The sequence below is a fragment of the Chrysemys picta genome, chromosome 3 (assembly GCF_011386835.1).
Source record: "Chrysemys picta bellii isolate R12L10 chromosome 3, ASM1138683v2, whole genome shotgun sequence".
Lineage (NCBI taxonomy): Eukaryota > Metazoa > Chordata > Testudines > Emydidae > Chrysemys > Chrysemys picta.
This window is the reverse complement of record NC_088793.1, coordinates 108,187,522-108,201,999: the sequence shown is the minus strand read 5'-3', so window position 1 is coordinate 108,201,999 and position 14,478 is coordinate 108,187,522. Positions and strand designations below refer to the sequence as shown.

Genomic DNA, 14,478 nt, shown 5'->3' with positions numbered 1-14,478 from the left:
ACTTACCGGTATGCTGGGGCCTAGGGCGGAAAGGGCGTGGCTGAGGGAGTCAGAGCCAGCCCACCCTGTAAGGTAAGTACCCTCCCTCGGAGTAGCAGCAGGGGCTCCGGGGGCTATTTAAAGGGCCCGGGGCTCCCCTGCTTCTACCGCCCTGGCCCTTTAAATAGCTGTGGGAACCCTGAGGAAGCAGCGGGGCTCCTGTGGCTAGTTAAAGGACTGGGGCAGCAGAGACAGCTGGAGCCCCAGGCCCTTTAAATAGCCCCTGGAGCTCCCCGCTACCCCTGGGCTCCGGGGGCTATTTAAAGGGCCCAGGACTCCCCTGCTTCTACAGCCCCGGCCCTGTAAATAACCGCTGGAGCCCTGGGGAAGTGGCGGGCTCCCGCAGCTATTTAAAGGACCGGGGCAACAGAGGCAGCTGGAGCCCCCTGCTACCCCTGGGCTCTGGGGGCTATTTAAAGGGCCGGGGCGGTAGAAGCAGCGGGAGCCCCGGACTTTTTAAATAGCCCCCAGAGCCCTGCAGCCCTACCCCAGGGCTCCAACAGTGGGGCTCTGGTGGCAATTTAAAGGGCCTGGGGCTCCAGGCCCTGCTGGGAGCCCCAGGTCCTTTAAATTGCCTCATGGGGAAGCCGGGCCACCCCGGTATGGCAAACCGGCTCTTGCTGGTATGCCATACCGGGGCGTACCAGCTTACTTTCACCTCTGTCCTTATGATAATCTCCAGCAGTTGCCACTCGGCCACGAACCTAGCTCTGAAGGCAGAGACACCGCCAGCAGCAGTGCAGAAGTAAGGATAGCATGGTATGGTATTGCCACCCTTACTTCTGCACTACTGTGCTGGCAGGGCACTGCCTTCAGAGCTGGGCACCCAGCCAACAGCCACTGCTATTCAGCTGCCCAGCTCTGAAGGCTGCGCAGAAGTAAGGGTGTCAATACTGCAACCCCTCTAAAATAACCTTGGGACTCCCTTGCAACTCCCTTTTGGGTCAGGACCCCCAATTTGAGAAATGCTTGTTTCCCCCACAAAATCTGCATAGTATTGAGTAAAAACACACAAAAGACCAGATTTCATGGGGGGAGACCAGATTTCACAGTTCATGATGCGTTTTTCATTGCTGTGAATTTGGTAGGGCCCAATTCGTAACTAATGGAGAGACAAGAATATGAGGATAGTAATGTAATAAAACCCTCCAAAGGATTAAATAAATACTGTAAACTGTAACAAGAATGACAAGTCTGTTACAGAGGAGTAAAACTGCAGATTATTTCTGCCTCTAACAACCAGATTCACTGCAACTGTGAACATGGTTCAAGGCGATGTCTCTCTCTCGCTTTCTTTAAAATTTAAAATAGACAAAATTCAGAACAGTGAGTCTGATTCAATCTTCACCTAGTTACCTACATGTGACCTCGGAGGAATCCATGTAGCTAAAGCAGCTCAATATACTGTAGTTGGCAACTATCATTAATCCCATTATAGTTGGATGTAATCCCACTATAGTTGTTAAAAACATGTATAAAAGGATAACTATCAGTTATCCCTCTGCAGATGTAAATGCTCTGCAGAATAATAAATGCAGTCTACAATGGCTAACAAAAGCATTACCAATTTTTTCAGTGAAAAGACAATTTTAGATACTGCTGTGACATAACCAGTTGATCACTCCAGCTACCAACTTCATGCAACCCATAGCTACTGTACTTCTATTTCCTATCATGCAGGAGACAATGGGTGTATTCACAATTCATTCTGGAAGAGCAAAATCGTAATGTAATTTATCTAAACCATAAATGGGATGGTAATTTGACATGGTTCAAGACCAATTTAGTGCTTGTCTTGCTAAATCTAACTACCAAAAATCCCACATTGTATATACAATATCCAGCTAAAGCAACATCAGCATATTTTTGGAAACACACAGCTTTGGAGTAAAATACATACTACTCCTAATTAATCCAATAACCTTTGGTTCATGCACCAATACACCATCTACAGAACATATCTGCATACACCATGGACCTTGTTCAAAACATGGGCAGAGTTCTCCAGAGTAGGATGTGAATTCTGCCCCAGGCAGATTGACTGGATTTTCTTTGATCTTTGACATGGGTGAAACTATTAAGAAAAAAATGCTGCTGACAATTTGAAATCTAAAAAGAGATACCATCAATTTCAAAACAGCTCATTTAAGTTATGAAACAAAAGTCTTTTATGATGTAATCACTATGGAGTTATAATGCAACCAGTGAGAGACAACTACTTAGCATTTTAGTTACTGCAAACTAACAAAAGAGTACATTTCAATTCTGCCTAATTTTTAATTGTAAATTGCTAACTTCAGACAATGCCATTTAAAACATTCGTTTTGTAGAGTGCTGCTTACTCTCCCCATATACAACCATTCTCAGGGCCAGCCAAACATCTGACTTGAAAATACCTTCATATTCCTTCAGTAGAGCATATACATTTTAATTTAAAACGTATCGTTTGTACGTATCCGATATTTTCTTGGTCCTTGGATTTCCCTCCAAAATGCATTTTCTAGAGTTGCAAGTTACCAACATGCCGCTCATTACTAACGCAGTAGCACTGTATTAGTGCAACATTTGTTCTTTAGGCATAAATTCTTCTTGCTTTACTTTACCTTATGCTGTAAAAGAAATCTACCCTTTGCGCCTGCATCATTGCTTTCATTCAGTCCCAATCATAGGCTCTCTATCACCAGGTGTGAATGTGCTGGAGAAGTACCGATTCCAACAGCTCCTTTGTATATGTCAGCAAAGGAAAAGAGCCTACCTGGGAATCTGCCCAAGATTCAATACAAAGAGGGCTAACCCACGGACCGGATAGATTATCAAAGATAGCGTCTACGAACCCTTTGTGAAGCTGCCCTTTCTCTCCCTCCGAAAGACTGCAGGAATCTAGCAATCTCTCTCCAGCAGGAGACTGTGGGGAACAGCGAGGAGTGGGACTTAAATTTTTATTCCGTCTGACCCCTCCTTCTCCCTTCTGTTCCTTCCTATTTTTGGCACAGTACCTTGCTGGCTAGAAAGAGTACCTCTCGCTGATCTGAACTCCACTTTGAAAGAGTTGAACTTTTGGCTCCAGATAACGTACGTGTACGTACACACACACACACACACACACACACACACACGATGGGATGGGTTTTGTTTCCTTTTGCAATGTTCCCCTGGAAGCATCGAAAGTATAAAGAGTAACTTCCGCTTTCAAGCTGACAGTAAATAATTATATATATATATATATTAAAAATCGGTCTTCTCTGGATCTTACAGAACATCCAGATATTGGCCAAGCAGTATCTGTTGGCAAGTGTGCACAGACAGACAACACGGTTTGCCCGTTCTTCTAGCCCTACCTTTCCGCACAGAATAAACCTGAGATTCATCACTGGCTAAGGAAGAAAGAAATGCGGTCTGTCTGGCCTGAATCTCTTTGACCAAGGACAATCCGGTTTGCTGCCCCAGCAGCTGGCGAGAGTCAGTCCTTACCAAACTGTTCCGAAGGTTAAAAACACTCCTCGCCCCAATGTGGAAAGCGCAGGGAGACGAAACTTACATGTTGGCATTACTGGGCTGCTGTCCTCTGGCGGGTGCCAACCACCATCCCCTTGTGCTGCGGCCGCCGCCTCTGGCTCCCTCTCGCTCGCACTTCCCGGGAAGTTCAGCAGCCGCTGCCCACCTGAGACACGCACAGAGCCCCGCGCGGGCTGGCAAAGCGGGGAGCGGCCCCTGCTCAGCCCGGGTCCCTCCCACTCGCCGCGGTGGCCGGGCTTTGCCTCTCGCACTCGGCGGGAGAAAGCGGGGGCTGAACTGGCCAAGCAGCTGCCGCTGCTCTGGGCGGGTGCTGAGCGGGGGGGAGGCTGAGGGTGGGTCCCTGCGCTGCCCACCCCTCCCCTTCGCTGGGGTCGGGGTGACCGGCGCCGGGCAGCTGCGGTGCCTCCCGGCTTCCAGCGGGCCGGGGATTATTCAGGTGCCTGCGCCGCTGCTGCCGCTGGCTGCGACTCGGGACAGTGTGGCCGGCGGGCCGCCCCCGCCCGCGGGCGCTCCCCTCGGAGGCCGGGCTGGAGGCGCAGCGCCACCCGGCAGCAGTGACCTGGGCCCCAAAACACCAGCAGGAGAGAGAGCACGGGCCGCTAGGGGCACCCCCTGCCGCTACCCAGAGCGCACACTGCCGGAGACACCCCGCCCCGGACACACCACCAACACCACACGCTGCCCCAGGGGTGCCCGCCACACGCTGCCCCCGGGACACCCTCCCGCCCGCCACATGCTGCCCCAGGGGTGCCCCCCCCCGCTCGCCACACGCTGCCCCAGGGGGCGTACAATACAGTAGGGACACAACTCAGAGAGACACACTGATCCAGAGACCCCCACCCACTGCTTCAGGGGCACACAGCCCAGAGACACCCACTCATTACCCACTGCTCCAGGAGGGCACACTACAGTGGGGCCACAACACCTCAGAGAGACCGTACCCACCCCCGCCCCCCCAGAGAGAGAGACTGCTCCAGTGGCACACAACAACCCCGAGGGAGACACACACCACTCCCAGAGATACACTCCACACTGCTCCAGGGTCACACACTGCACTGTGCTTCCCTCCCTGCTACCAGCGACACACCACAGCCCGCCTCTGGAGCACATACACACATCCCAGGGACACATGACCCAGGAATACACACACTGACCCAGGGATGCACATACTACCTTGACGACATACACATTCCATGCACTGATTCCCAATTGTCTCACACTTAAAAAAACACTACCAAATTTGAGTTCCATGCAGAACCTAGCACCTAGGAAAGTGCCATCAGCTAAGCAACAAAGGGGTTAATTGAACATGGCATTGCTCCTGGTGCCAATTGTCTGGATTCCACTATAATTTTGGAATTTTTAAATAATTTTCATAAGTGATGGATAAATCAGTTTGGTTCACCTATTTTTAAAACCAAACTTTTTTGTGGCACTGCAATATTCAGATAATTCTATTTCTACGCAGAATCTCTCCCTTCCAGTTTCTATCCAGATGTAAAAGATTTGAAATACTGGAAGAAAGACTGACCTCATGGTATTTCCAGTAATGGAAGCACTGGAAACCTCATGAGGAAAGCTTGTCTTAGTCCTAGATTTTCAGTCCAGTTTTGCAGAGGTTAGGAAAGTGTGGATAAGCTTTGAATGAGCATCCAAATATTTGGATGCTTATCTGAACCACAACATAAAGCTGAACCTTTTAAAGTTCACTAATATATATTTTTATACACACATGGTAACAAAGTCAAAGACAAAGGATCAGAGAGACAAAAGAAATAATTCCAGATTAGTCACATTCAATTAGTTTTTAGTCATGTCAGAAAAATGATCTACTTTTCTGCTGTAAAATGAAAATTAAATGCCAAACACAACTGCAAACACTGAAAATATCAAAGAGCATAAAACCCTGTGAGTCATAGTGTTGTAGTTTAAAGGAAAGGAAGGTGGACAGTTTTGCATCATATATACCCAAGTAAATTCCTCTCAATTTTAGTGGACAGTGAAAAATATCTCTTTGTATATACTATAGTAAGTATTTCTGTTTAAATGCCTATTGGATCTCTCATAAAAACCCTTCATGGTATTCTGCAGCAATTGGCAAGAACACTAATGCTTGCAAGAGTGATATTTCAGTGTTTTGGGCTGTTACAGTAGAAGACATGGCATTGTTATGGGCAAACTAGGGAAATATGGTCTAGATGAAGTGGTCTAGATAGATGAAATAATTATAAGGTGTGTGTATGAAGCATTATTGTAGCTGTGTTGGTCCCAGGATAAAAGCTCAAAAGCTTGTCTCTCACCAACAGAAGCTGATCCAATAAAAGATATTCCTTCACCCACTTTGTCTCTCTTATAAGGTGGGTGCACATCTAGTTGAAAGAGTAGTTAGCAGTGGCTCACTGTCAAACTGGGGGGACATATTAAGTGGGGTCCTGCACGGCTCAGGCCTGGGTCAGTACTACTCAATATTTTAATTAACAACCTGGATGATGGAGTAGAGAGTACATGTACAAAATCTGCAGCTGACACCAAACTGAGAGGGGTTGCAAACACTTTGGAACCAGGATTAGAATTTAAAATGATCTTGATAAACTGGAGAATTAGTCTGAAATCAATTAGATGAAATTCAAGAAAGACAAGTGCAAAGTACTGTGAAGAGGGTCTTCAAATAGTGGATTCCTGATATTGACCTTGTGAGCAGCAACAGCTAGAGAAGTTTACAGTCGTTAACTGGGTTCCTGCAACCCAAAAGCTAATTAGGACTGATTTTAACCATTAACAAGCAACCTAGTCCATCAAACCCACAGATATTATATAAAACACACACAAAAATTAATGAAGATAATTTCCACATTTTTCACAGTACACACAAGGGGGTTGCACAGGCAACCTTAATTCTGGCATTTCCTAAACTTTGAATGCTAAAATTTGCAGCCTTAACAGTTTTTTAGCATAGGTTTTTTTTAAATGTAGTTTTTAAAATAGAAAAGTCAGAATCATGTGGAATCAGACTGAACATCAGCTTGTATCATCATTAGGGTTTGGACCTTTAGATTCACTGCACAGACCTCTACCACTTGAATTAATGGAGTAACTAGTAGCAGTAGTAGTCTATTCTCCTCTATGTAGATGAGGATTAGAAGAGGGATGCCTGTGGGTTTTACAGCTATTTGCTGGTAGCAGAGGACTGGTGAGACTCATAACTCCTAGGTTCTGGAGGGGAGTGTTCTCTAGTGGTCACAGACACTTTAGCCCATTCCCCCACAAGGCTGCCCCTGTTCTGCTCTCCTCCTATCTAACCCCCACCCTCCTTGCGTTCCTTCATCCGTTACTCTCCATGCCTTGCGTCCTGCCTTCTATACCTACCCTTCCCCCACCTCCTTTTCCTATCCAACCCCCTGGCTCCTGCCCCCACCACTCTCCTCCTATCTACTCCCACCCCAATTTCAGTTCCTATTCCCCTCAACCTCTGCTCCTAACCAGTCCTCCCACTCCCATACTCTGGCTCATGCCCCCTATGCACTATGCACTCCTCTTCCCCTCCCTCTGCTCCTAACCTCACCCCCCTCAGACTCGTATACCCCTCCCTCTTCTGCTTCTTCCTCACCCTCTGGTTCCTGCCAGCCCCTTTCCCCAGCCCCCACTCCTTACCCCTCTGCACTCCAGTCAGCTCAAGTGTTACCAACCCCAAGTGTTAAAAACCCATGCCATGCATCTAGCCCCCAAAATTAATGAAACTGGCTTAAAAATCATGGAATTTTTTAAAAACGACATGTTATTTTTCTTGGACTTCTGGTTTCAGAGCAATAACATGATTCCTGGAGCTGGGGCTGTAAGAAAAACACTATAGGTCATGAGACTCACAATAAAATCACAAGAGTTGGCAAGATTACAACTTCCTCTTCCTCCATGTTGCCTGGGCCCTGCAGGGGGTGCATTAAGAACAGTGTGGGCACAGGCTCCCTGCTCTGAGTTCCAGTCCCCGACACTACAGCAGCACAGAGGAGCAATTGCAGGGAAAGTCCTGCTGAGCCCCTAGAATCCTGGGCAGAAGCTTGCCCAATACAGATGGACTCTTCAGAGAATTTAGCTGTGAAGTGCCAACAGGCCTTACTGAGCATGTGCAAACAGTTCTTTCAGAGGCAAATTTGGGAAGATTTTCAGAGGGGCAGCAAAAGGCACATTCCTGACACCAGATTTCCTTGCCAAATTTTAAGGCCCTGCTCCAACAAAGTATCTGTGACATGGTTTTGTTTTGTTTTGTTTTAAACATGGGCAAAACAGCATGTTTTCCTAACTCTTGTTCTCAGAAATGGCTGAATCATTTTCACTGAAACTTTAAAATAAAAATTCAGCCTGAGACAGATATGCAGCATGGAAAATTTCATCCCAAATGGTTAAAGCATGGCAAATTTTTTATAAGCAACTGAACACAGGGCCATATTATGGGGAAGTGTCTGGCAACCTTAACTACTGGCAGTGCTACCTGCATTGCATACAATATATGCCGGTCTCCCTTAAAAGTATGAAAGGCCTAAAATTAGAGGCATAACCAAAAATAGGATTTAAAAAAAAAAATATCCACATACTGAACCGTCAACATGGAACATGTTTCTATAGCTTAAAAAGATTCAGCTATTTTCAACATTTCCCATGTTAGAGACACCGATATGGAGAAAATCCATATTCAGCAGGGACAAAAAAAAATAATAATCAAGAAAAGCCTGAGAAAATATACATATTGTACTGGATTTTATTAAAGGTACTTCAATGTGGTAAAAATAATTTAAATTCAATGTTTAGCAGCTGCCCTGGATCCTGCATTTTTACACAATGGCAATAAAATAATAGTTAAGTCAATAAACTCCTAGAGATATAATATCTTTTTGCTAAAGCATATTTTCTTAAGAGGCCTGGATGTTTATAATTTTGTAACTATATAACATTGAGGAACAATAGATTAATAATGAGCAACATATGGACAAGCCAACACAAGATAAGGAGAAAATAAGGGGCACAATAACTATTTAAACATATTTTATTATTGTGTCTTTTATGGGTGTATGTTCCTAGTTTGATAAAAGAATCTCAGTTGAATTAACTTGGAGTGATAAGGACACTGTTAATGAATTATACTACTAACAACTGCTTAGTATACTAAAAAGAAAATTGCTTTCAGAGTTTTTGCAGATTTTTGACAATTTTTTTTCATATGTTTACAAACTCCTGGGAAGGACTGGGCTTCCTACGTATTTGTGGAGTGCCTAGACTGGAGCTCTCAGGTAATACCAGAATATAAACATGCAAACAGGGAGTATGACACATCTTGGTTCTTCCTCTTCATTTATATCAACATGGCGACATCATCATATTCTTGCAGTGCTCTACAAGCTATGTTTGCTCTCCTCCATTCACCGTATAAGAAAAGGAATAGTATAGGGATGAAGATCATGAATACTGAGATAAAATGTGAAGAGCTGGTGAAATCAATATATTAAAACGGTGAATGTGAATAAAGCTGTTAGGGTGTCATTTCATGATATCATGCTTAATTTTTAACAAGTGTATATGCTTCCTGATTTTATTTATTTTTATAAACTGCACCACACTATAATAACTTTGATCCACCTCACCTTCGGAAGATACCAGATTCCTGCTCCTGCTAGTCCTCCTGCATTTCTTTAGTACTTCCCATCCAACTGAATCAAACTTTGTTTAAACTACACAAATCTATCTCCCTCCCAAACATAACCTGCTTCACATACACACTCATATAGTTCCCTACACACTACACAACCACAATATACCTTCTATGCACATACACACGCACACACACACAAACAAATAAATGATGCCAGCTACACAACAGACTACACTACCAATCTTGCATCCACTAACTATAATACAATGCATCATCCACACACACATCCATTACACACACGCATGCACATGCCAGAATTTTGTCCTTCGTACTTGCAAACATGCCATGCTGCCCCCTATCCACACATATATCCCAAAACACACACATCATGAGGGTAGTGCTGATGGCTCTCCTTAGCCTCATCTCAGCCTGGTCTACACTACAGAATTATTTTAGTATAATTACATTGCTCAGGGATGTGAACAATCTACACCCCTGAGCAACATAGTTATATGGACCTAAGCGCTTGTGTAGACAGCGCTATGTCGGTGGGAGATCTTCTTCTGCCAACATAGCTACCACCTCTTGCGGAGGTGGATTAACTAAGCCAATAGGAGAGCTCTCTCCCGTTGGTTTAGAGAGTCTTCATTAAAGCTCTATAGAGGTACAGCACAGTGTTTTAAGTGTGACCTGCCCTCTGGTGGAGCTGAGGGGAAGGAAATACCAACACTACATTTGGCTCTGCTTCCCTTCATTCTCTCCTTCCTCTGCCCCTTGGGGCTGCCTAGACCTACAGCACAGAAGTAGCCATCAGGGGAATGCTTATGGGCTAATCTCCATGTGCACATTCATGCTCCCTGATTCTTTGTGGGGGGTGCCAATGCCAGCCTGGGAATATTTAACAGGATTAGAACATAATAAAAATATAGACAAACTCCTGATGGGAAAAGAATTCTAAAAGATAATCATTCATAACACTTTCAATTAAATAAAAAATATCGAAGGCAAATTTCTTTAGGGTACTGCCTACTAGAATATGAACAGTAGTTGTGTGGACAAAGGGAGAAATTAATGGTAGGTTTGCATGACATTGGTGCAGAACTGGAGTAGGAAGTCAAAATTCAGAGAATTATGCACTAAAGCTTTTCACAGATGGGTCTTTAACTCAGAATTAGAATGGGAGACACTGTTCTACAAACCAAAGATGTTTAATTCATTATTAAAAGATGCGTTTTCCCCAGGAATTGAAATTAGAGATATTGTTTGAATTTACAGGGGGGTGGGATTTGAAAATGACTAAATTGAAAACACCACATGTAACCATGAGGGGGGGGGCATGGGGGCATAGGAAAATCCCAGCACAGATGTTTCAGTTTAAATTAATTCAGTCTATTTATTCATAAACATTGCTATGACACTCATTACTGAAGTAAGCAAGCACCCTATCAAGTTTGAACATGAATGTGCATGATTCCACGAATAATTTCCCATTTATTGTCAGATAACAAAGAGCACATTTGTACAGATGAGCTTACATCTCATTGTAGTAGCCAAACACAGCCCAAGCTACATTTATTTTCTATTTCAAAGTGGTATCATATCACAAAAGTTTTAGTCTTGTACAGAGCATACTTAACACAAAGCACTGCAGCACAGGAATCGAAACCCACCAATCTCTTTTGGTGTCTAGTCTAGGTTCATGTTGGAGTTTACACTACCATCACTGCCTCTCTACTGTCTCTTATTTTAAAGGTGATACTACAAAGGAAAAACAATTGGACTTGTATTTCTTTATGATGAATAAATAAGGCCTGAAAAGGGTATGGGGAGCAGAGATGGGAGATGTCTGCTTTTTTATTTTTGAAATGTAGGTTCTGTCTACCCTGGAAAACTTTATAGTGACTGGAGAACTAGCAAAATTATGACATCATGAGAGGCAAGTAACTGAAAGCTAAGCAAATAAAAGAAGAAAAGATTTTCACTCAGACTGTGTCAAACCTTAGTGTTTTGTTTGTATTATTTTTAAATTTTCCTAAAATTTATCTATCTCCCGTGCCTAATGAACACTTGATAGTTAGTCGTCTTTGTTAGGGCTAGGCTACACTGAAAATGCAGCAGTGGTGCAACCCTAACACTGCAGCAGTGCCACTGTAGTACTTTAGTGAAGATGCTAGCTGTGCCGATGGGAGGAATTCTCCCATTGGTGTAGCCTTCCTGAGAGATGGTAACTAGGTCGACAGGAGAATTCTCCCATCAACCTAGCACTGACTACACCAGGGGTTAGGTCAGCTTAACTACGTTGCTCTGAGGTGTGGATTTTTCACACCCCATAGCGACATAATTATACCAAACTCATTTCCTAGTGCAGACCAGGCCTTAGAGATTCAATATCTAAAATGGTTGTGTTTGATTGAAAAATGAAAATTTATTTCAGTGAAAATTTTTGGTTATTTTCATTTCAAAATGTTCAGAAGGGACTGTGTTTTTTGAGTTTTCACAAAAAAACCCCCCTGAGTATAATATATATTTTGTAAAAACATTGAACTCCAAGATTTTGTTAAATGAAAAAAATTCTATACCTATTTTGATGTTTTTTATTAAAAATTGAAACAAAAGGGATAGTTTTTTGTAAAAAACAAATGACAATTTCAAACACATTTTCATATTTTTTAAAATAGGCTCTATTTTGTTAATAAAACTTTGCTTGGAAAATTTAGATCAGCTCCACTCTCACTGAAGCTGGCTCCTTTGGTCTCCTGCTGGGACCAGGAGGCTCAAGTTCTTAGCTATTTATTCTTTACCCTCAACTAAGTTCTACATCTTCCTGATGTGGAGAGCTAAGTGCTCTAGATTGTATCTCTATGGTTATGTGTACCATAGGTGGGATCTCTATGTTTAGAATCCTCCAGAATCCTGTGACATCGCCACTCACCTCTCTCAAGTGCCTCTTATTAGGTATGCGTGTGCCTGCTCTCTCTTTTTCTAGCTCTGGTTGCTCTACTTGCAGTGACCCCTGCTGGCAGTTTCTCTTTTCAGGTGAGTTTTCAGTGACTCAGCCTTCCACACAGTCCATGTGTAAAACACAAATAGACTCCTCCTGGGCTAGCTTTCAAATAGTCCCTGCTCTGGAATGGAACAGTGCCCCCAGGGCTTCCTCCCAGGAGACTCTTCATTTTATAGCAAGCCTTGACCGACCCCAGCTCTCCAGCTCAGTTGCTCTTTCAGTTCAGTTCAGTTCACCTCCCTTCCAGGGTATTAAAGTTCAATACATACTGACCCTCTTCGGGGTCTTCAGCCCCTTCCTGGGCCCTATGTAAACTCCCTCCTCAGGGCATACAGCCTGTTCCCTAGTGGTGGCTGGGGGGGCAGGGGCAGACCCACCCACTACTCCAGGTCCCAACTCAGGGGCCCTACAAGTAGCTGCCAACTGCTGCATCCCTTTTAACTCTGCTGCTACTGTTCTCCACGCCACTTCCCTGCGGCCCCAGCACCTTCACCCTTTCCTCATGGCTGAAGTCTTACTTGAGACCTGTCAGCCAGCCAGGAGCTCCTACCTTCCTTGCTCCCCCAGGCTCTGCCAGTAACAGAATCTGCTCAGGCCCAGCAACTTCTTTTATATGAGCTGGGCTCTGATTGGCTGTTTCCCTGCAGCCTCTCTATTCTAATTGGCTGCTTCCCACACAGCTTGGAGGATTCACCTCTTCTCTTTTCTGGGGCAGGGTATGGTAGGATTGTGAGGCCTCCAGCAGGGGCCCCCAGGGCCTGGTACACCCCGTCCCACTAACCATAAGGACCCAGACTCTAACCATGCAGATAACCTAGAAAGAACTCTAACCTAGAGCATAGCCCCCCAAAACCCACCTATGGCTGTAGACTCAGAGCTATTGCTAGAGTGACACTGTGCAGAGCTTCCTAGCCATTAAGCAATGGGGAATTAGCTGTCAGAGCCAGGACCCAGCTAGAGGCCAGCAGCCCAGTCACAACATCTCCCCGCTGATAATAGAAGGCAGCCAGCTCCTCCCTTTAGTCCAAGGCAAGCTGTGGCTGGGCAGAGCCAGAGTTATTAGAACACTAGCCCAAAGAGATGCAAGAGTCAGCAAGAATTATAGCAATTCCCATGTTCCTGAAGCTCATTTCATGCTGCAGCCTTAAGTTCTGGCTAATCAGGACATTTGCTGTTATTTCTGTGGATACAGTAACACATAATAATCAAATATGTGAAGTAATTTGCATAACTTCATGAGATTTATGGATCTTTAGCCTCAACCGCTTTGACTGAACTTGAGTCCCTGCTCTGGAATGGAACAATGCACATGCTCTAACACCCCACAAGAGGCCCTTCAACTAGGGAAGACCAAATTTGACATTCCTATTATTTCACAGGTAAAAACAAAACACAAACAAAAACTGCTCAGGTCTTTAGCATAAAGAAGCAATAATGGGTAAAAATTCCATCTTAAAAAAAATCCTTTAAAACCAATTTTACATCTTCCCTGAGTAAATAGAGATCAGCTGGATCAGGATTAAAAATCTGAAGTATTCTGATGTTGTGTTTTGATGTCAACTGTAATGATAGAGGCCATTGTCCAAAGTTCAGATAGAGATTGTAAAGACCGAGACATGGTCAATAAGGGCTAGTGGTCAAAGTTGGAAGCCAGGAACCAGAGTTGTTGCTGGAGTCAGAGTCAGGGGATGAGCCAGGGGTAGGGTGGAGAAGCAGGGACCTGGAGAGAGATAGGGGAAAGCAGGAACCAGGAACAGAGGAGAATCTGGGATAAGGAGGGCAGGAATCAGGAACTGGTAGGAAGACAGGGCTCAAGAGTCAGGGTCCAAAGTGTGTGCCTAACTGCCAGGGATCCACCTAGTTGCTCAGACAACATCCTGTGCCTCTTTCTGACTTAAGCAGTGCATCCAAGCTAATCAGGAGCTTCGTGGGCTGAACCCTTGGTGAGCTAGAGCTCTGCTAGCCCCATTGTCCACTAGATCTGGTGGGCTGCTGGTGGCAGCCACAGCCTGTCCACTGCCTGTGGGCCTGGATTAGAGACCTGGGTTCATGTTTCCAACATTCCAGTGTTTAAGAGTGTTTGGATATGCTGTTTTCATTTGCCTCTCTCTATCAGAAATCTGCTGTAACTTCATTTTATTATTTGAAATTAGTTTAATTAGAAATTAATCATGAAAGTGAAGAGAGTTGAAATAAATACATGCCTAATAAATTCCTCAGCTGAAATTAATTTATTGTCCTTTTGACAACCCACAAAGATTAATTTAAAATTTGCAGC

The 14,478-nt window shown here is 44.4% G+C and overlaps 1 protein-coding gene across 10 annotated transcripts in view; it reads right to left on the bottom strand.

Annotated features, from left to right (window-relative positions):
* ADGRG6 (adhesion G protein-coupled receptor G6) overlaps positions 1 to 4,059 on the bottom strand; it is a 161,322-nt gene extending 157,263 nt beyond the window's left edge. For 3 of the 10 annotated variants that reach the window (XM_065588770.1, XM_008177101.4, XM_065588768.1), the window contains exon 1: positions 3,578 to 4,059. In XM_065588770.1, coding sequence (XP_065444842.1) covers positions 3,578 to 3,579 — 2 coding nt within the window. In that variant the 5' untranslated portion in view covers positions 3,580 to 4,059. Of the gene's footprint in view, positions 1 to 2,642; positions 2,752 to 2,794; positions 2,820 to 2,873; positions 3,154 to 3,577 lie in introns of those variants that run through there. The other 7 variants (XM_042848206.2, XM_065588771.1, XM_042848205.2 and 4 more) reach the window with 5 other exon arrangements.
* Positions 4,060 to 14,478: the final 10,419 nt, after the last annotated feature.